Source organism: Brachyistius frenatus, unplaced genomic scaffold (assembly GCF_029030835.1).
Source record: "Brachyistius frenatus isolate BFR_SWC_R1_liver_20210118 unplaced genomic scaffold, ASM2903083v1 Contig_188, whole genome shotgun sequence".
NCBI lineage: Eukaryota > Metazoa > Chordata > Actinopteri > Embiotocidae > Brachyistius > Brachyistius frenatus.
The window spans coordinates 187,308-208,121 of NW_027210787.1; the positions used below are offsets into that span (position 1 = coordinate 187,308).

A 20,814-nucleotide genomic window follows, 5' to 3' on the forward strand; every position below is an offset into this window, starting at 1 on the left:
GCTCACGACCAGAATACCAATAACAGACTCTGGCACTGCAAGGTTGTGATGAAGATTGTGGATGGAGGGAAAGTGTTGCTGCTGGTCTCTGAGGTTTGACTCTGTGTGTGACAATCTTAATCAGGAGGTAAAAGAGATGGATAGATACCAGAGCTGAGCTCAGACTGCACAGACTGAAGACTGAAAACAGGGGTGTTATGACAGCTGGGTGATATATATATATTGCCAGTTTTAAGACTGTGTTAGATTATGCAACAAACACGGCAAAATCCCGATGATAACAAGGGAGAAATAAGATGAAGATTAGTTCACTGCTCTTCTTCCTGTGACTTTTGCGCTGAGTCTTCCTTCAACTTACTTACTTGTAATGTGTCGTGCAGCTGTTCAGGAATAGCTGCATTAGATGTTATATTATAGATTTGATATTCTTGTCGTTTCATAATCCCGTCTTTGTAGCGCAGCCTTTACCATGCACTTCTGCAGGTATCATAGATTGCAAAGTGTGATTCATATTCCCAATTAGACTTCGGTTTCCCTTTTATTTGATACATCTCACTGCCAGACTGCTGCAGCCTCGGGGTTGGCTGCTTGCTTTGCTGAGTTTGCCACAGATGTTCTGCTTCTTTTCTGAACAGGAAAACAAGGTTACAGGTGCTGTTGTTACTTAAGCTTAATTACTCTGGGTAGCTGCTGTCTCCAGAGTGCCCAGACTTCATATTAGAGCAGGGATACATCCATCCCTGTTTTCTTCTGGGATACTGCATATAATATCATTTACATGATTATGTCTGAGCGCATGATAAATATAAAGATGGGTAAACTATTACCTATGATTACTGGAAAGCAAATATATGATCAACAGTATAGTATTTAAATACTGTACACTGTTATCGCCAACCTCCCCAGCTGGACAGTTTAATGTGTTGCACTGTAAGAAGGGCGAGTCACAGTGTTAACACATGTAGACAGGAAACAGATAAGAAAAATGTGAGAAAGTAATTGTAGTTGAATTGATCTTTGGTGTAAAGCCTACACATACCAACCCGCACCTCTACATTTAAGCAGGCATTCACAGGTATGCAACATAAGTGGTGGATCCTGATAGATTTATTATGCATTATTATCATGATGCATTATTATCATGTGTGATATCTGTTGATGTGGGTTCAGTTAGGCTGAGGGCCCAGTATTCACTTCACTAGAACTGCTTTATGTTGAACAGCTACTCCTGATGTCAGAAAGTTGTGTTGTACAGAAGAGTGCAACACTATGAATGCCCTCCATTCATCTAAGTGTGAAAAGGACACGCAAGTATGAGCATCGGTGAAGTGCCTCCGGAGCGCACCAGAATAATGCTTCGCCATGCCATTTTCTTTTTCAAGTGAGGAAAAACCATGTTCACAGTTCCGCTGATCCGGTTGACATTCATTTACATTTTGTAAGTGCCTCCCTAAATATTATGACAATACTGTTGACTTTGTTAAATTAAATTGATGAAAACATACATTACTGACTATGAAAATGTTACATCGTAGGAGCCATGGTTACACAACCTCAGATACTCATCCGTATGAGTCTGTATGAGGGAGGAAGTCAGAGGTGGCTGAATGGAACAAACAGTCAATGTGAGTTACCTTCAGGTAAAATGAGTAAGTTCCATTCATAACCTCAGAAAAAACAAGAGTTTCTCATGTTTTCCACATGGGACACATGTAATACATGTATGACACATGTTTACCACATGTTGCAACATAACATGGGAAAAATATGTGGAAAGGTTTTCACATGGTAAACAACATGGACTTCACACATTACACCTTGAAAGTGTTTTAAACCATGCGATCACGAGTTTTTTTTTTAATTCTTATTTTCTCTGTAAGGGTATCATATTTAACTTTCTTAATGTACGTTAAGTAACTTACATGATGTGCATAGTGTTACTGAGGAAAAATAACTCAATTTGTCTCAGACTAAAATCTTGCAAACACTAAAACACCTTAACTTTTCATACCTACACAAGGCAAAACATGTATTTGCCAAGTGGCTTGATGGTTGTGTTACACACTTTGGCTTCATATCAAGATATAAATTATTGCCTCCTCATTTTTGGCCGGCTTTTTACCTTACCATTGAGTGTAACCATTTGGATCAGCTATACAACTGCTCAACTAAACACTGTGGCCTTCTGACATGATTGGTCACAGCATCATATGGCTCAAACGGCTCTTTTAAAAGTACCATTAACTTTTTAGTTTTGTCCCATTTGCTATACTTTGATTTGTTCAGTGTGCAAAAAAGACATTATAGTTTGTGCCCATAAGTTCTAAGAGACAACAAAATGGTCTTCAAAAACACTTTGTTTGAATTCATTTAGATGACATTTAATAGCAGGATTATCGGCTAACTCAGAGAGGGATCATTCTTAAACCGTGTGGACGGTGTGTATCCACTAAGTGGGTGATACAGGTTTTTTTTTAGCTTTGGCGGAAATGAGCTGAGAGTCACCGCAGCGGATCGTCACAGCAGAATGTAGGACTCAGGTCACTGGAGATTTAACGTGTGGCTTCCCGCTGAGCTGCACACCAAATGAAATGAAATGCAGCTGTAACAGAAGAAAAATAACAAAGCTCTGATCTTCACAGCTTTGTGTGTGAGACAGTCTCGTCTGCAACGGTAAAAGGTGCAAACAAACCTCATAGCAGCAGAAAATCATTGACAGACATTTTAGGAGCCATCGGCAACTTCTTGGCTCGATTGCAAACCACATAGAGAGACAAAACATGGAGACTTGGGCCGCACACTCGCAGAAACACATCAACATGCGAAAAAACATACTCATCTTATATCACATGGAGAACTGGATCGTGAAACATCTCCACTGATATAAGAGGCAACCCTTCAAACTCTCGCATCGAATGTGTTCTGGCAGCTGACATATGAACAACATACAGCTCAGAGGTGTTGGTGGGAGCTGTGGAGGCGTGAGATATCGGCGAGGCCAAATCTGCCTCCAGCTCAGCTTTTCGCCGCTGCAGACTCACCTCATTTTAATTTCTGATTTCTTTCTGGTGAAGATGAGAGCAATGTGACAGCTGTGATTCTCCACTCGCAAAGAAAAAGAAAAAAACAGAAAATGTAATCAGTGTGTGTCTGTACACTAACACTACTGTACGTCTCCGTAGGTAATGATCTTGTACTTCAATCCCAGTGTGTTTCGATGTATCCTCCTGAGGTGGGTTCGCCTCCTGGGTTTTGCTATCATGTATGGCACCGTCATCCTCAAGCTGTACAGGTACTGTAAACTAAAACTAAAATTATTGGAATAAAGAGAGAAATCATGTGTGACATGCATTTCCTAAATGTTTTATCACTTTCTTTTATTTCTAAATAATAAACTGAAAGCAGAAACTAAAAATAGACAAGCCTGTGCTCTTTGTTTCATCTCTCTCCTCTCCTCTCCTCTCCTCTCCTCTCCCCTCCTCTCCTCTCCTCACATTAAACTTGCTCATGTGTTAGCCTTTCTCAATTTCAATAATTCAGCTTGCAGATCTGCCAATACACACTCACACTCACACACACACACACACACACACACACACACACACACACACACACACACACACACACACACACACACACACACACACACACACACACACACACACACACACACACACACACACACACACACACACACACCAGCTCCCCACTCTTCAGCTCTGAACAAGTGCTTCTGAGATGGGAGAAGGAGGTCAAAGGTCGGCCAGTGTTCCCTCGGCAAAATTACCGATTTGATTTTGTCTTTCCGAGCTCGCTGGGTGGGAAGTGTGCCCCGGGGCCAAACTCTTACAGCCCGGTGCCACGGAATGGATCACAGATGAGACAGATTTGTCACAGTCTGGTTGAGATATAGCATATGAGCACAATAAAAAAGAGAATTGACTGTTTCTGTATGTCTCGATGCTGATATCTCTCTCTCTCTCTCTCTCTCTCTCTCTCTCTCTCTCTCTCTCTCTATATCTATGATATATATATATATTTATATATATATATATATATATATATATATATATATATATATATATATATATATACATATGATTAAAAGCTATATTTTTTCCATGTATAGAGTTACTCTACTTTTCGTCCCTACTGCTACTATTGTGGCTGCATTTTTATTCCCTTTACAGATGTAATATAACCAGTAAATACTGCACAACTTATAAATACAACTGTCTAATATGTTTGTTAACACTCAGACAACAACTTAAAAAAAGGATAGTCTGAGGAAGCATCCAAGTCTTCAAAATTTAAACAGACTAAATCTGAAACCCTGCCCTCATGTTTGTCTTCTCATTTCTTAAGTATTCCCCGCAGCACAAGAGACGTAACATGAATTAAACCCAACATACTTAACATGAATGAATTAGACTAACAGTGTGTCGTCTCCCTGATACTTTTAATTCAAGTGGGCATGTTAATAAGTGCAGCAGCCGTGGGCGTGAGCTGTCGATGGCAGGCAGAGCAGCGCTTCCTCACCTACGCTGCTCGTCGTCATTTCATGCAGCAGTTTGCCAGTATTCAAACTCCCGCTGTCCTCCCCCGCCCGCCCCCTCCCAGGGTGCTGAAGGTGTTCCTGTCCCGTACGGCCCAGAGGACGCCGTACATGACCAGCTGGCGGGTGCTGCGGCTGCTGGCGGTGATCCTACTGGTGGTGCTGTGGTTCTTGGTGGCCTGGACCTCCGCCGTGTGCCAGAACCCCGAGCTGAGTCAGGCACTCATTGCCGCAGGCCTCACCCCTGAGGGACTGCAGTTCAGCATGTGTCTGCTGGACCGATGGGACTACATGATGGCAGTCGGTGAGCATGTGTTTTCTGTATTTTTCTCCTTACATGTACCTGATGTGATGTTTTTACAAGTAATCTGGACAAGAAATTATCCAGATTGAAGAAAGTGGTGGTTAACACTCAACTGTAAGGAGCTTTTGGACCTATAGTTTGAGTGTATGACTGCTTAGATAAGACTAGCATCAATGAAAATTAACTTTTAACATTGTTAACATGTCCATGTGGTGTTTTTATATGCTACAAGATATATGCGTGAAATATCCAGTCAATACCTTGGCTGAGCCTTTCCACTTTAGACCAGCAATGACAGTCTCACAGTCTCACAGATTCAGAAAGACAGTTTCATATGTTACGTACCAAAGGAGCCGATCAGCTTGCAGATTGTGGCTTTCTATATTAACAAACTGCTCCTGAGTTGCAGAGAGATGGGTAGAGGTAGAGGCAGGGACTATTTGCACATTCATAAATATGTGTATACTGAATGAAGGAGAAGAGTTAAATCCTCAAACAAGGCATCAACATGCCTTCCGGGTGATCCGATCACAAGTGGGCAGTAAGTACATCAGCTCTGACCTGGCATTATCATGCATCTCCACATACGTCTCGAGTGACTAATTGTGATCGTATCTCACTTCCCCGCTCCATATGCAAATGAACACATATATTACATACAGAAACAAGTAAATAAACACGCGAACGTGTACAGAAAGGAAAAGAGAGAGTAGCTTAACAGCAGACATTTAATGCAAAAAGCCGTCCGTGCTCACTTATTTTGATGCACAATTAAAAATTTCACGTTTGTAATTGTAATTTACAACTCGAACCGTCAGGCTCACATCAGTTCAGTCTCAGATTATTTAATTATTCCAATTAGATTATTATTGACTCGTATTAGTGAATAAATTAACTGTGCGAGAAAGCTCAGTCGTCAAAACTCTTCCACACTTGTCGATCTGAAGTGTGTGAAAAAGTACAGACAACATAAACTAATAGAAAAAACAAATAGAAACCCCGATTTCTGCATGCCGAACATTTTTTCTGGTAATAAAAAAAGAAAAGAAAAGCAGGCAGAGATTTGCAGGTGTAAGAACATGAAAAGAAAAAAACACCCAAAAGTAAAAACCTGCTGTAACATGACAGTAAGATGGGGAAGCAGAGAATTTCCATTTGGTTGGTGGTCCTTCAATGTGGCTCTACGTTTACATTCACACTGCAGATAGGAACTCAATGCATCCCGGGGTACGTTCACACCTCTAATTAGAGCGCTTCACTTGTGATCGGTGATAGGATGCATGTCGATATGAGGTGTGAACAAGCCACTTTGAGGCATTAGGTGATTTTTTTTTCCTGGAAAAACTTCTCAATGTCATTTTGATTGACTGAGATGAGTTCTTAGAAGTTTTAATGAATGTTAGGAGAGGGACTTCAAGATTAAGTTTAGTTTAAAAACTTAATTTGTGGAAAAATCTGAATATGTAATGATGAAAAATTGCTTGAAACACTAGTGGCTCCTAAGATTACACAGTGCAATTTTTCTAAACTTAACTTTTCCTCTTATTCATTAAAGAATAATTTAAAGCTACCCTGTGGAGTTTTCCAGTCATGGTAGTGCAATCGAGAAATGTTGAACAGTACTTTTTCTTTCTTATGTGTGTGACATGAAACACACTCTTGACAATGTATTCAGACGACTCCTCTGTAAAGAATATAGCAATGCCAACAAAGGCAGTGAAGAAGAGAGCTAGTAAACAAAGCACAATTTAAAATATTTAAATAATCTGTTTTGCAAATGTTTTATGGCAAGGGAAAGCACCAAACACATTTTTTAGATGTCCAGGATACACTGTGTATTATGGTGATAACCACTGAATCTGAAGTTGTGTTTGTTTGCAATGTAACTCCACAAAGCAGTTTTAAAGACAAGCTGAAAAAAGCCGTGTTACACTGCCCTCTCTGATTGTGGACTCAGCTTCCAGGCCTGAAACATAAGCCAGATGTGGAAATGCATTAAACTGCAATACCACCGTGTGGGGTTGGCTCCAAAAAGGTTTTGGCTTTATAGACTCCCATTCAACTTCTCTCATTAAAAACAAAGTCAATCTTTTTTATTTTACAAGTCATTATGGTGTCATTTTGCTAAATTCACTCCTTCTGAATAGTTTCCTGGTGGTCCATCTGAAAATAATCCCATCATTAATTAGATATTAGGCCTTAAAAAGTGGTATGTTTGGGGGGGTTGTCTGTTTGATTGACAGGCCTGTGGTGCAGTCAGACTATCGCTGTAGGTGAGCGGCGCGTAGTGTCCTCACGTACCCAATTAGAGTCAGATTCACTGCTCGCTTCTCCCCAGCTCGCTCAAATATGGTCATTTCTGGCTCCAAAATAGCAAGATGGTGAAGACCAAACCACGAACTCGAGGCTTCAGATCACCAGTTAACAAACCAATGGGTGACATGACTGTTGGTTGCCACGGTGTGAATATACAGGTCTGGCTAACATTAATGCGAATAGAATTTCCAGACTACGATCACAGCCAGGACTAAAGTTTAAAGCAATAGTCTGTTGCACCCAGAGATCCAGCAAAGTGAGAAGTTAGACATATTGAGGTCAGCAAAAACGTGATTTTTAGCGTTGGATAATTTACTCTTGAAGCACATATGCTCTGTGACTAACTCTTCTTAAGAAATAAAGAGTTTTGCAACCTTTTTACTGGGACTGATGGTGTTTGTAAAATCAAGTGAGGCAACATGTGGGCTCTAATGTGAGTGGTTTTCACTCCAGAGGCTCCAGTACCATCATGGTCAAAAGGTAAACAGATACAGCTCAGAAGAGGATGGACACACAAGTAGCTTAGTGCACTATTTCTGACTCATCTATTGTGGACATCGCAGTCCTCCCCATTACTTCATAGCAGCTGATGCTACTGACAGCAAATGGATTGCACAAAAAATAAGGACTGCTTTTAGTAAAAAAAAACAACCTGCAAATTAAATTTCCAGCGACTCTCAAACACGATGCATCCATTGTTGTATTAAATAAACAGGTCAGTGGAAACTTGATCTCGTATAAATGTGATAAACACCTCTGATTAGATGTGCTTCCTATTGACGATAAATAGAGCTACCTCTTCAAGCAAGAACTGAAATGCTCCGAAACACATTGTCTGCTTGCCAGAAGACCTCTTCGAGCTGTAATAAGTCCATTTGAACAAACATCTCCTCTTTACTTGATGCCAGATTGATGGATTTGTGAATTTGGATGATAGTGTCCATTGTTTTATTCATTTTTCCCCTCACAAGCAGTTTAATGAATGTTACAGCATGTTACGTTAACAATGAAAGACTCTGATTAACAAAATGGAGTGGCGTCCTGTTACAGTAACGAGGGCTACCACCAGTGTTAAAGCAGAATACACCCAGAAGGTGGGAGGTACCACCAAGTCCATCATTTATTTATACAGCCATTTACCACAATGTCTCCTAGGAGTTCCCACAAGATGAACCTATCTAGTCCTAGTTCAAAGAAAAAGATTTATCACAGAATTAATGGTGTAATGTAGTTTGGGACGTATCATAAATCATTGGAAATCGATTGGTTATTGAACTGTTCTTATGCCTGCATGCCAATGTTTTAGGGTTGTTCTTACTTCTTTTATGAACATGACATCTCAGGAACGCCTTGAGGGACTTTATTCATATTTGGCATAAATGTTCATTTGGACTAAAGGATGAACTGATTTGAATTTGTTGGTCAAAGGTCACTGTGATCTCACAAAGCACATCTGTGGCCATAACTAAAGATTTTTTGCTAATTATGATATAAATGTCTAATAGAATGAAGTGGTGATGACTTTTTATATCCAAAAGGTCAACTTCATAATGTTCAGCGGAAACACTTCTCAGGCCATTATTCAGTCACAACTCAGGAACAGAATGTAAGATTATGACCATATTTCACATTTGGTTGGATACTGAATTGGTGGGTGCCCACCTTGAAACTGTGGTGATTATATAGATCTTCTGTGCTGTCAGGTTGATGATATGTATGAAGCATCCGGGTCTTAGAATTTGTAGCGTCTTATATGGATGTTACCGCAAGCAAGCATTATCTAATGCCACAAAAATCCATTCTGCTCAACCTGGTAGCCATCACCATAAAAAAAAAGGATACATGCACGAGGACTTACAAGATAGAAAGTAATTTTATTTACCATCCCAAAACATAACCAAAACTACTGTAGTCTAAAGGCTGGCCAGAAATGACCAAAAGGATGCTGTGCAATGGGCTGTAGGACCCAGAGATTGTCTCCCTAAACTAACCCAGGGCAGAGAAACAAAACAAATATACCTGAAAACAGGACTATCCACCATAGACCATCCACAAAAGAAGAAAATAAACAACTGAGCAAGGTGTCGCAGGCTTCTTTTTATGGAGGAGAGAGAGAACTCCTTCTCCTTCAACCATCAGAAACACCTGAAGAGAGACAGAGAGAGAACACAAGGGGGAGCACAAAACACTTACTTACTTATTTTAACAAAGTTGCAACTCACTGTGACGTCCCCCATTTGTTTGTTAACTGCTGTTTTGAAGTTTTGAGTTTATCATTTTAGCCGTTGCCATCTTGGTTGTTTGGAGCCATAATTTACCATATTTGGACGAGAGGTAGGAAGTGAGGGGTGGATGTGACTGGGAACCCGACGACACTACGCCCTGCCCACCGATACCTGCAACCTGGCTATCAATCACACCAGGCTCGCCCCCAAACATAACTCTGTTTAAGGCCTATTATCGGAATCATTCTGGAATTATTTTCAGAAGGACCACCAGAACACTGATCAAAAGGAATGAATTTAGCTAATGACACTATAACTTTAAGCCTTTTGAATGGGAGTGTATTGGAGCTACAGGTTTTTGGAATCAGCCCCTAGTGGCCCTCAGTGGTATTGTATATCAAATCAACCAACTAGTTTTGGTGCCTAAACATGACTGACTTTATGGCAAATGACACCTTGTGAGCATCTATGAAATACCAGCAGTCCTTGACACTCAGAGAATGGAAACAGGTGGGTTTACTTTAGCTGTGATAACAAGTATTAAGAGATTGCTAAGAAGTTGCAGTTACCGTCCGTCACGTGTCCCTGAGGGCCCAGATGGCCTCTTATGTGCGTTACGGTAGTCTGTTAATGACAGATTCTCAAGGCAGGAAGCAGTGATGTGCACCTCACTGAAGCCAGTCTGACAGCAGGGAAGGCTAATCCTGTTTGGAAAGAGGGGAAGGATGGATCCCTGAGAGATGGGTCTGCCTCTGAAAACTGGTAGACAGGCAGACGGAGAGAGTGGAAGTGGCAGCAAAAAAGAAGAAAGGAGCCTGTGAAGTATGAAGTTTGTAGGGATGTGGGCAACGATGCAGAGAGAGTTTTCCACCAAGAGAGGAGAACTTTAGAGGGAGAGACGAGGAGGAGGGGGGATTCGTGAAGGCAGGACGGCTAAGGACACTGGAGATGGGACAGAGGAATCTTCAGAGGAAGAGTGTGTGTGTGTGTGTGTGTGTGTGTGTGTGTGTGTGTGTGTGTGTGTGTGTGTGTGTGTGTGTGTGTGTGTGTGTGTGTGTGTGTGTGTGTGTGTGTGTGTGTGTGTGTGTGTGTGTGTGTGAAACAGTGACAGCCTCCAACAAACCGTTTAAATGGAATTAAACACGTAGCGCACAGGAATCCCTCCGTGTGTGTGTGTGTGTGTGTGTGTGTGTGTGTGTGTGTGTGTGTGTGTGTGTGTGTGTGTGTGTGTGTGTGTGTGTGTGTGTGTGTGTGTGTGTGTGTGTGTGTGTGTGTGTGTGTGTGTGTGTGTGTGTGTGTCCTGGTCAGGACAGGAAACGGGGTATCCCTGCTGTTCGCTCTGACAGCCATTGAGGCAACACTGAAGGACAGGAAGCATCCTGCAAAAGCTGCTTTGGAGGGTTTTAACAATGGTGCTTGTCATAGTTGCGAATATTTGTCGAATTGCTTTTTTGTGTTTTTGTTTGTTCTGTCATAAAGCCGACAAGGGAGCACATGTGTGTCTAAAATGAATAAATCATCCAGTTTTGTTCTGAAAATGGGAAACAAAAAACAGAGGCTGAGGCTGATGCAAAACATCACTGATAATGTCAACAATAAGAAATTAATGTGAATCCACAATTAATCTGCATTAGTTGGAATTGTTTTCGTTTCCCTCTTGCACGAGCTCTCCACGCGTCCCGATTCAAAGGCTAAGTACCATGTAATTAGTGATGATTTATAGACTAGGCCCATTCATGAATATTAATGGTCTGTAATCACTGTAAAGACTTTGGACTCATATGCCAACAAAATCCTTGGCACATTTCTTGGTGCTATTTCATGTCTGCAAACAAACAAGAGAATTACCTCTGACTTTGAGTTTTCATATGCGGTACATAAAACTAAAAATAGTTTTATTTGTTTGAAAACATATTGTTTTTTTCCTACGGGCAATAAAAGATGCATAATGTTTTTATTCTACTCCAGAGAGCAATAAACACACAGTATATTAGATTGCTTCAAGACATAATTTTATGCCTCCAAAATGCAGCAACCCTGAAGGAATCCATTCCAAAATAATTACTATTGATTTTTGTAACTGATGTTCTTTTAAAATTTCATTACACTGACAATTTAGATGATAATGAGCTGTCTGTGCACATATACTGGCACGTATATTCTGAAATATGTTGATAACCATGAAGACGGCCGACTTTTTAAATGCGGACATCTTTCCTGTAAATTGCTGTCGGGCTGTGTGACCTTGGTGAGATTAGCAGGAAGGTGTCTTTGCGCTGTCGAGAAAGCAGCTGCTTCACTGCGGGGAAACGCTGCGAACATGGGGAAGCCTTGCAAAATTAGTAACTTCTAAATTTGAAATGTCATTCCTGCCATCAGCACCGTCAGCATCAAGTGTCAAACAGGGTTGAGGATCAACTTCCTCATGACTGCTATTTGTTTTGGTACAGTATGTAAGTTATTACCAGTAATGATGTGTTTTATTGCAGTGCATGTCCTGTAAAACAGACAAAATGAACACTTAAAGGAATAGTTCCACATTTTGATAAACACATTAGAGTGAGATGAGCCAGAACAGACATAACTATACAATTGGTCAGAATTGAGATAAGACATCATATCTTACCATAAAAAGTAAACAAAGAAAACAAATTCGCTACAACTAGCTACAAAGATAGGTAGGTAGGTATTTACTTTATTAATCCCTGAGGGGACATCTTTTTATATGTATATATATATATGTTTAGTTAACCCATTTTACCCATTTATTCCTGATTCTTTGAATTGAAAAAATAAGTTTTGATGTAAAACGTAAGCACCTGAGTTTGTTCCACACAAATAAGACAAAAGACAAATCTTAATTTTTCTCTGTAGAAAGCAATATAATGAAACTCTAGAAGCTAACCAGCTAAATTGTAACTAGCCTACCTTAGCAGCCTCTGACTTGTGAAATGCATTTGTTTTCATCTGGTTAAGCAACCTATAAATCACATTTTCAAATACATTAAAGCCAACATTAATTTGTTGTTAATCCAGCTACTTGGTACAAATCTTTTAGAGCTTGTTGTGTAGATATTGTGTTTTCTCTTTGCCTTTTAGATGCTCAACATATAGTGCAGCATTTACATTTTAAGGACTTTAAAAATGAAGGTTTTCCAACTTTAAATATTTTTTTTTCAATTCTGCAAATACCCTTTTAGTAAATGCCATTGTTTCTGACCCTGTTTGCCGTAGTAAAGCCAGCTCCCACTATCTTTTTGTCAGTTCCACTGTTTCTGTCACATTGTGCGACTTCTGTAATTCTGTGTTTTCAGGATGTGATTGTGGCTCTCTGAGAAGCTTCCAGGTGATTTAGAAAGCTGCTGCAAGAATGCTGACTGGAGCCTCCCATTTTAGCTTCTCTTCATTTGCATCCTGTTAAATCAAGAACAGTATTTAAAATTGTGCTCCTGACATAAAGATCATCCCAGAGCTCAGGCTTGCTTACGGTTTGGAGAGTTTCCAGGAGTAGACTGGGAGGTCGAGCCCTTTATCAGGCCCCTCTGCTGTGGAAACAGCTCCCAGTTTGGGTTCAGGAGGCACACACCATCGCTACTATTGAGAACAAGCTTAAACCTTACTTTTTTGATAAAGCTTACAGTTAGAGTTGGATCAAGTGACCACAAATCCTCCCTTATCTATGCTCTCCCTTGGTTTTCCAGGCATTTGCTATTACTGAATGTTGTTTATGCATAGTTTCATTTCAACGCATGGTGTTTTTAATGTCTATTCAACTTTGAAACTTTAGTGCTGTTCTTTTTTTCTTTTTTTTTTTCTATTTCTAAGGTTTATTAGGACCATGTCTCATGGCCAATCGTGACCATGAATAAAATTGGATTGAATTGAATTTAGTCTCAGTCTAGTTTACAGGTGTGCTGCCTGTTCAGGGAGTTACAGTATACTAAAATCTGCTGACTTTTATTGCTTAGCTGGGCAAATTTAACAACCACTCACACACACACCACAAATATTTGTTTTATGTCTTTTTTGTGTGGATATCTCAAATGAGATAACTTTTTTACTTAGTGAGCTGTGGAGGTGCTGGTGGGCATACTTTGAACGATCCATCTGTTTCCTCCACTTCCTGTCTTTACGTCAGGCCATCAACTACTCTCCTCCCAGCTCCTGCTTTGTACGTCACTTGTGACAAGAGAGTAGTATCAATCTTATTATATCACTCTCGGCCAGAAAGCAAATTTCCAAAATGCTGGTCACTTACTTTAAAGGTTTCAACTGAGTTGTATACATTGTTCTGTCAAAACACAAATGCTGTATAGACATTCTAGACTAAATATTCTTATAAGTAGTAATTTAAATCTTTCTTAAAGACAAAGATAATCAGGGCGATAATGAAGCTAATCACAATAACACCTTTAAATTTCCCTCCTTGTGTCTTTTGTTGCTCAGCTGAGTTCCTGTTCCTGCTGTGGGGCGTGTACCTGTGCCACGCTGTCCGCACCGTGCCCTCAGCTTTCCACGAACCTCGTTACATGGCTGTGGCCATCTACAATGAGCTCCTCATATCAGCCATCTTCCACATCATCAGGTGGGTGCAGAAAATGGGATGGAGCCGGGTGAACAGTCGGTGAGAGAAACAAAATTGTTCAATGTGAAATTGCATTCTCTTGTGTACTGAGAGAGAAAAGCGAAAAGGAAAAGATGTCTAGCAGAGGAAATAAGACAGGCATGAAATAGAGACAGGGAAGTATGTGACTCTGACATGATGAAAATCTCTGTGACAATGGTAAATGGTCTGTACTTGTATAGCGCTTTATCACCTTTCAGTCTTAAAGTGCTTTAACATGTTTTCCCATTCACACACACTAATGAGACAGATCACCATGCAAGGTGCTGCCATCAGGAGCACATTCACACACTGATGGTACACCATTGGGACCAACTTAGGGTTCAGTGTCTTGCTCAAGGACACTTGGTGGACAGGAGGAGGTGGGGATTGAACCACCAACCTTCTGATTAGTGTTCAACCCACTGTACCGTCTGAGCCACAGCCTCCCTGTAATAATTAGGAAATAGCACGAACAATGGCAAGGGACTTCTTCACTGCACAACCTGTAGTTCAATCATGATCTTAGAGATATTTGCCTGTTGGAGGAGGAATTACAAGAGCAGAACATGTCGGACGAAAGGCAGAGATCAGCTGACCCCATCATCATGGAAATGAACAGTGTCAGCAGAGCGCAGGGTTGAAAGGTGGTAAATAAAAAATGTCTTCCCAGGAAAGGGCGACAGCATAGATGTTCAGTGGCTGAGCTTAAAATAAACTCTGACAGTCTGTCGCTGACAGTCTGTCTTTGTCTGTCACAGAGGCAGGAAGTCACTCAATTTCACAACTTTTCAAGTTTTTAAATGTCCTTTTTAATTCAGGAACTGTAATAAAAAAAATAGTATAAGTTGGAATCAAAGCAGCGGTTACCCAAACCTAATGAAGAGACTTATTCACTAGATTCCACATATGTTTTTAAAAGTACTGTATATTACATAACATTTTTATATTTACAACACCTTAGATAATTAATGTGTGATGGAAAAGGGGTTGCTTCTAGTGGTAAGAAGAAGAAGAATTTTGTTTCCAAGTTTATTGGTTTCATTCCCACTACTCTCAAAGACATATGTCTTGAGTAAACGGCAGAATGACAAGGTTAGCAACAAGCCAGTGAAGCATTTAGCTGCTAAACACCCACATATTTTACCTTAGCACTTGTTGGAAAATGAAACATCTAAAATGATAGTCAATATTTGACTTACATCCATATGGGGGCAAGAAACATAACTCCCAACTAATACGAATGTCATGTGTACTGGATGTGCATGTTGTCAATTTTTATTAAACATGTTTGGTATAACAACTTGAAAAAGAGACAAAATTGTGTCATGGTTGAGCTTTCATCTTTTTTCATCTTTTTCTACTGACTGGGGCAAAATAAAAAGGTATGCGATTTTAAATTTGTCTCTTTGAATCATCTGATTATTGAAATACTAATCTCAGCACAAAACCGCTGGAAAAAAGCTTAGGCTTCAAAATTTTACAATCATAATTCATTATATCAAAAAGCTAAAGGTATTAAAATCACCTTGATTGTATTTGAGCCTCTTGAAGACTACGTGTAACAAATACTTCACAAAGCAGACCTGAAACTGGTTAAATGAGTGGGAGTTTTTTTATTTCTATTTTCAGGCAGCCTTTGGTTTCCATTTACGTAGGTGTTGCATGAAAATCCGCAAGCCACGGTTTTCTTTGTTTGTTTGTTTGTTGGGCTTTTTTGCCATTATTTGAGAGGTGCAGTAAAGACAGACAGGAGATGTGGGGGAAAAAAAGGAAGGGAATGAGATGCAGTGAAGGTCCGACTGGGGAAGAATTAAACAGGGACTAACTGTTGATGGCGCTCAAGTGGTATTTACTCTGACCTCTCAGCTAGCAGCTTGGATTAAAATGCATTGCATCGTTTCAGTAAGGTGGAATACTGTTAAAGGTATAGGGAGTATTTCAAAAAAAGAAAAGCTTTTTTGTAGTTTAGCATCAAGTGCATGTGAGGTTGGGAAAATGTATCCTTCCTGTAAATCGTACTTTTATTCCCTTTTCTTTACGTGCCTGTGTTTGAAAGATCTTTGGAACAACAGCTGTGTTTGAAGAATGAAATAGTAACACCAAAACTTTTAGAAGATTTCGAAAGGAAAGAATGTTTTGTGAGCTCTGCTGCAGTCGGAATAAAAACCGGTCCGGCGATTTTTACAGAGTGCCTGCAGGAGCCTCGGGCAAAAAAATCAATTTGTCACACATTGTCTGATAAAACTGTTCCTGATTGAATATTCTTTCATTTAGGTGACAGTCTATTGTGCTCAGCGGGACAAGAGGGAAAAGATCACATCCTTTTTAATCTGCTGAGAAACTGAAAAGTCCACTAGGTGCACCTTCATCAGGGGTGTGAAACTTATAAATCAAGCTGTTCTTCTTTGCTGGGGAATAAAACATCATAAGCTTTGAGTGTTTTTTTTCTTTCTTTTTTTTAGGTGAGCTGAGAGCCGGTGTGTTGCTGCAGTCTAGAGATAAGGCTCGTCAGGATGGTGTGTGTGTGTGTGTGTGTGTGTGTGTGTGTGTGTGTGTGTGTGTGTGTGTGTGTGTGTGTGTGTGTGTGTGTGTGTGTGTGTGTGTGTGTGTGTGTGTGTGTGTGTGTGTGTGTGTGTGTGTGTGTGTGTGTGATTATTGAGGGTGATGACAGTGACTTGTAAGCCACCTTGGTGGATCTTTTGGAAAAACTTTTCAAAACAGTGACATATTGAAATGCAGGACAACGGCAACAATTGGTTAAAATAGTAAATGATCTGCACTTCTTTAGCGGTCTGAAAACACTTAACAGTTTGCACAGACTGTAGAAAAAAGTGGATGTAGCTTCTGGATCTGAAAAATGAGGCTGATGCCGAGGTGCCATAAAGTGCAATACCACCGTGTGCCACTAGGGGTAGACTCCTGTTCAACTTCTCTCATAAACTACAAAGTCATTAATTTTTTTCCCACACGTTATCATGTTGTTAGCTAAAGTCCCTCCTTATTATTTTTCTGGCGGCCCTTTTGAAAATGATCGCATCATTAATTACAAATTAATCTGTTTGATTGACAGGCCTGTGGTGCAGTCAGGTTACACTGGGCGGGGCGTAGTATCGCCAGGTTTCCAATCAGATCGAGTCAGCTCCGCCGCTCACTCCTCCCCAGATCGTCCAAATATGGTCACTTCTGGATCCAAATCACTCCGCAGTTCATTATGATTTCAATTACTGCGAGCAGCTGTGAACCTCCACTACCCCAGACTGAAATGTTACAGCTTCTGCCAAACATCAAGCAGCTAAGCATCTCCCTGTAACTAAGACAACAAATCATTGCACCAAAGGATGCTTACGGACCTGAGATGGTCAAACTAATATACATAATTGAAACTGTAAAGACCTGCTCCAGGAGCATGATGTCGGGCGTACAGACGATGTAACTGCCCCACAGTCAGAGCCTGTTGTGTCCCGAAGTCAAGCAGATTCTGGTACATGTCCACTCTTTCTGAACGTGCTGAGGGACAGCAAAGTTTTTAGCTAAATGCTAACAAGAGCAGGTATAAAGTTTAACATTTTAACATGTTAACATTTGCTAATTAGCAATAAACATGATGTAAAATATCTTCTGCTTCACTATAGTAGTATTTTAAAACATGTCCCGTAGTCCCAGGTATTTATTTTGGCCGCCTCCTGCAGCTCAACTATATGATGCGTTCAAAGTTTACATATCTTTCCTTCAAAACCAGGTTTGGGTGAGGAACTCTTTCATATCTCCACAGATTGCCTTTGAAAAAGAGCCAACTGGCTCCAGCAAACAGCTACTTTAATCTTTTTCACACAGTTTTTCTTTTATCCCTGTGTTTACATTCAGCATTTAGAAGTGCCTGGAGTGCCTGCGGTTGCGGTACATTAAGTTTTTACTCTGCGTGTCCAGAGAATCTTTAAAGGCTGCTTTTAATGTCAGCGTTTGTATGCATGTCGGAGCGTATTTCACAGCTCAGATGGCTGCCGGTGAATAAAGAGAGTCTCCCCTGTTGATGTTTCCCTACAGGTTCTCTCTGGTGCCAGGACTGCACCCCGACTGGATGCTCATGTTGTTCTTTGCTCACACTCATCTGACTGTGACTGTGACTCTGGGCCTGCTGCTCATTCCTAAGGTAAACACTTCAGACCTGTGGATCATCAACCTCACAACTTATTCGTGTTCTGGGCTAATAGGTGGCTGGGTAGCTGGGCTGGTAGGTAATAATTCAATTCAATTCAATTTTATTTATATAGCGCCAAATCACAGCACAGGTTGAATAATAAATTGAATAATCAACCAAATAATCCACAAAAACCTTATCTAACCAAACCCCCTGTTAAAGACATCCCATTATTTCATGACTACATGTGGAATGAGACATTTTGATCACAGAAAAACGAGCCATCACATTCATTAAGTTACATGTTACAGCAGCATGGAAAATAACACATTGTTCTAAAGAGCAATGTCAAGGTACTTTTCCATTTTCTGCTTAGAGAGAGAGAGAGAGAGAGAGAGAGAGAGAGAGAGAGAGAGAGAGAGAGAGAGAGAGAGAGAGAGAGAGAGAGAGAGAGAGAGAGAGAGAGAGAGAGAGAGAGAGAGAGAGAGAGAGAGAGAGAGAGAGAGAGAGAGAGAGAGAGAGAGAGAGAGAGAGAGAGAGAGAGAGAGAGAGAGAGAGAGAGAGAGAGAGAGAGAGAGAGAGAGAGAGAGAGAGAGAGAGAGAGAGAGAGAGAGAGAGAGAGAGAGAGAGAGAGACACACACACACACACACACACACACAGTAGACTTGTACAGGACTCTACTCCAACACACTGGAGTACAGTTAATGGACTGGGAACTGCCCACATTGACTAATGGGCTGATTAACTCAAAAACAGAGGCATTGCCTATGTGGATAATGCTTGTGTTTGTTCATCAGCCAGCTGTGATACACATCTGGTCGCTTAACTTTAATCACCAGATTTCTAAAGACCTTTCCTCATGCTGGGTAATCTAATACAACATACCTGTGTTAATTGAAATGGTCCTGTGACTGAAACATGCTCTCTGATATTGTACAGCAGTGTTGGGGAGTAACTACTTGCATGTAATAGAGTAACTGTAATTGAATTACAAAATAAATGTACTCATGAGTACTTATAGCTACTGAAACAAAAATGTAATTAAATCACATACTATTCAAAATGTTGGTCAATACAACACATCATACAGAATATGTGCATCATTTTACCACACAGAAATGTCTTCTCTACATCAAGTCAGGCTTCTTTCATTTGTCAGAACAAGTTCAAATTTGGAGCTTTGTTTTTGATTGGCTCTTTTGTTTGAATTTGCACTGCCACTCGTTCACCAATCAAATCTCTAAGCTATCCCGCCGAGTCAGTTGACCATGTTGTCGGGTAAGATTAAACAAAATTTAAAAAGAATGATTAAAGAACCACTGTCAAAAAAGTAGTGAATAGTCCTCAGCCTTGCTGTAATAAGTCACCTCACTTTGATGAAGTAATTGAAATTGTTACATGGTTTATTAAATTTTTAAGAGAGTAACTAGTAATCTGTAATCTATTACATTTCAAAAGTAACCTTCAACAACACTTGTGGACTGTGAGTTTCACTCCACAAGCCTCAAAAATCTGATTTCATTGTACTCTGCAGAGATTCAAGGCACCTCCATAAAACAGCTGAGCCTCCTCAATGGGATGTTGGTGTTTTTTCCTTTGAAAGCTAAATTTTGTTCTTATGTGAACGTAGAGCCGATAAGACTTACCAAGAAGCTCTAATTCTGTTTCATGTGTCTAAAGCAAATTCTCCCAGAAGCATTGTGGCTGTGTCAGCATGTATTTTAGAAAAGTCCTGTCAGGCTTTTCTTTATATTGCTCTTTCAAAAGTGGGGTCTTGTTTCATAAACCCCATTTTAATTCAGACAGCAGTGTTGGTCTGGTGTGACCAGACGCTGTCGTACCTTGATCCTAGAGGGAAGCTTCGATGTGTTTTGATGTTTTCTTTGTAGTTTTTTTTCCACCCTTCAAACCGTCCTTTTCTGTTACCTGGTCTGCCTAAACCTCTAAATAATGTGGACACAGGAATATCAGGCTGCTCGGATATAGTTTTATCTTTTACTTTGAGCATGCTGGGCAGTTATTTTCCTCTTTATCTCCTTAAAAAAAACCCTCTAACCTTGTAACCCCTGGGCCATTTTATGAAGCAACATCCCCACATTTGCAAAAATGTATCTTTTTACTTTTTACTAATAGAGGAAATATCATCCTCATAACGAGTCAGTGACACATTGTTACTGAACGTGCTCTTAAAGTCTCAACTGCAACTCTACTAAATTTGATAATTATACAAATATAATAAACTCTATTTGTATAGAACCTTTCATACAAGAAAAGCAGATGAAAGTGCTTCATAGCAAGATAATTATGTTTCACATAAAACAGTTATAGAGGAACAAAAAAATGTTAAAAATGTTGTATTTGTTAAAAATACAATTAAACAAAAAAAAATGTTAAAAATGTTGTATTTGTTAAAAATACAATTAAAAAAAGAACTAAAATACATCAGAACAGATCAAAGCAAAGCAAAGCATAAGATAATATTGAGTTAAAATATAGAATAAAGCAAAACACATGTTAAAGGTGCAAAGTGCAAGAGAGCCTATAGTGTAGTGCAACAGAAATAAAGCACAATTTTAATTGCAGTAGTGTTGGTTCACCACCTTGCATCCAACACTGGGACATCCAGGCTGGAAGGGTTTAAAATTTTAATGTCAACACCTTTCTAAAA

At 40.0% G+C, this 20,814-nt stretch overlaps 1 protein-coding gene across 1 annotated transcript in view; it reads left to right on the forward strand.

The window, feature by feature from the left end:
• Positions 1-20,814, forward strand: part of LOC138632554 (metabotropic glycine receptor-like) — a 72,619-nt gene that overhangs the window by 40,776 nt on the left and 11,029 nt on the right. Inside the window, exons 6-9 of the mRNA XM_069718203.1 lie at positions 3,183-3,292; positions 4,621-4,859; positions 13,847-13,985; positions 18,051-18,156. Coding sequence (XP_069574304.1) covers positions 3,183-3,292; positions 4,621-4,859; positions 13,847-13,985; positions 18,051-18,156 — 594 coding nt within the window. The remainder of the gene's footprint in view (positions 1-3,182; positions 3,293-4,620; positions 4,860-13,846; positions 13,986-18,050; positions 18,157-20,814) is intronic.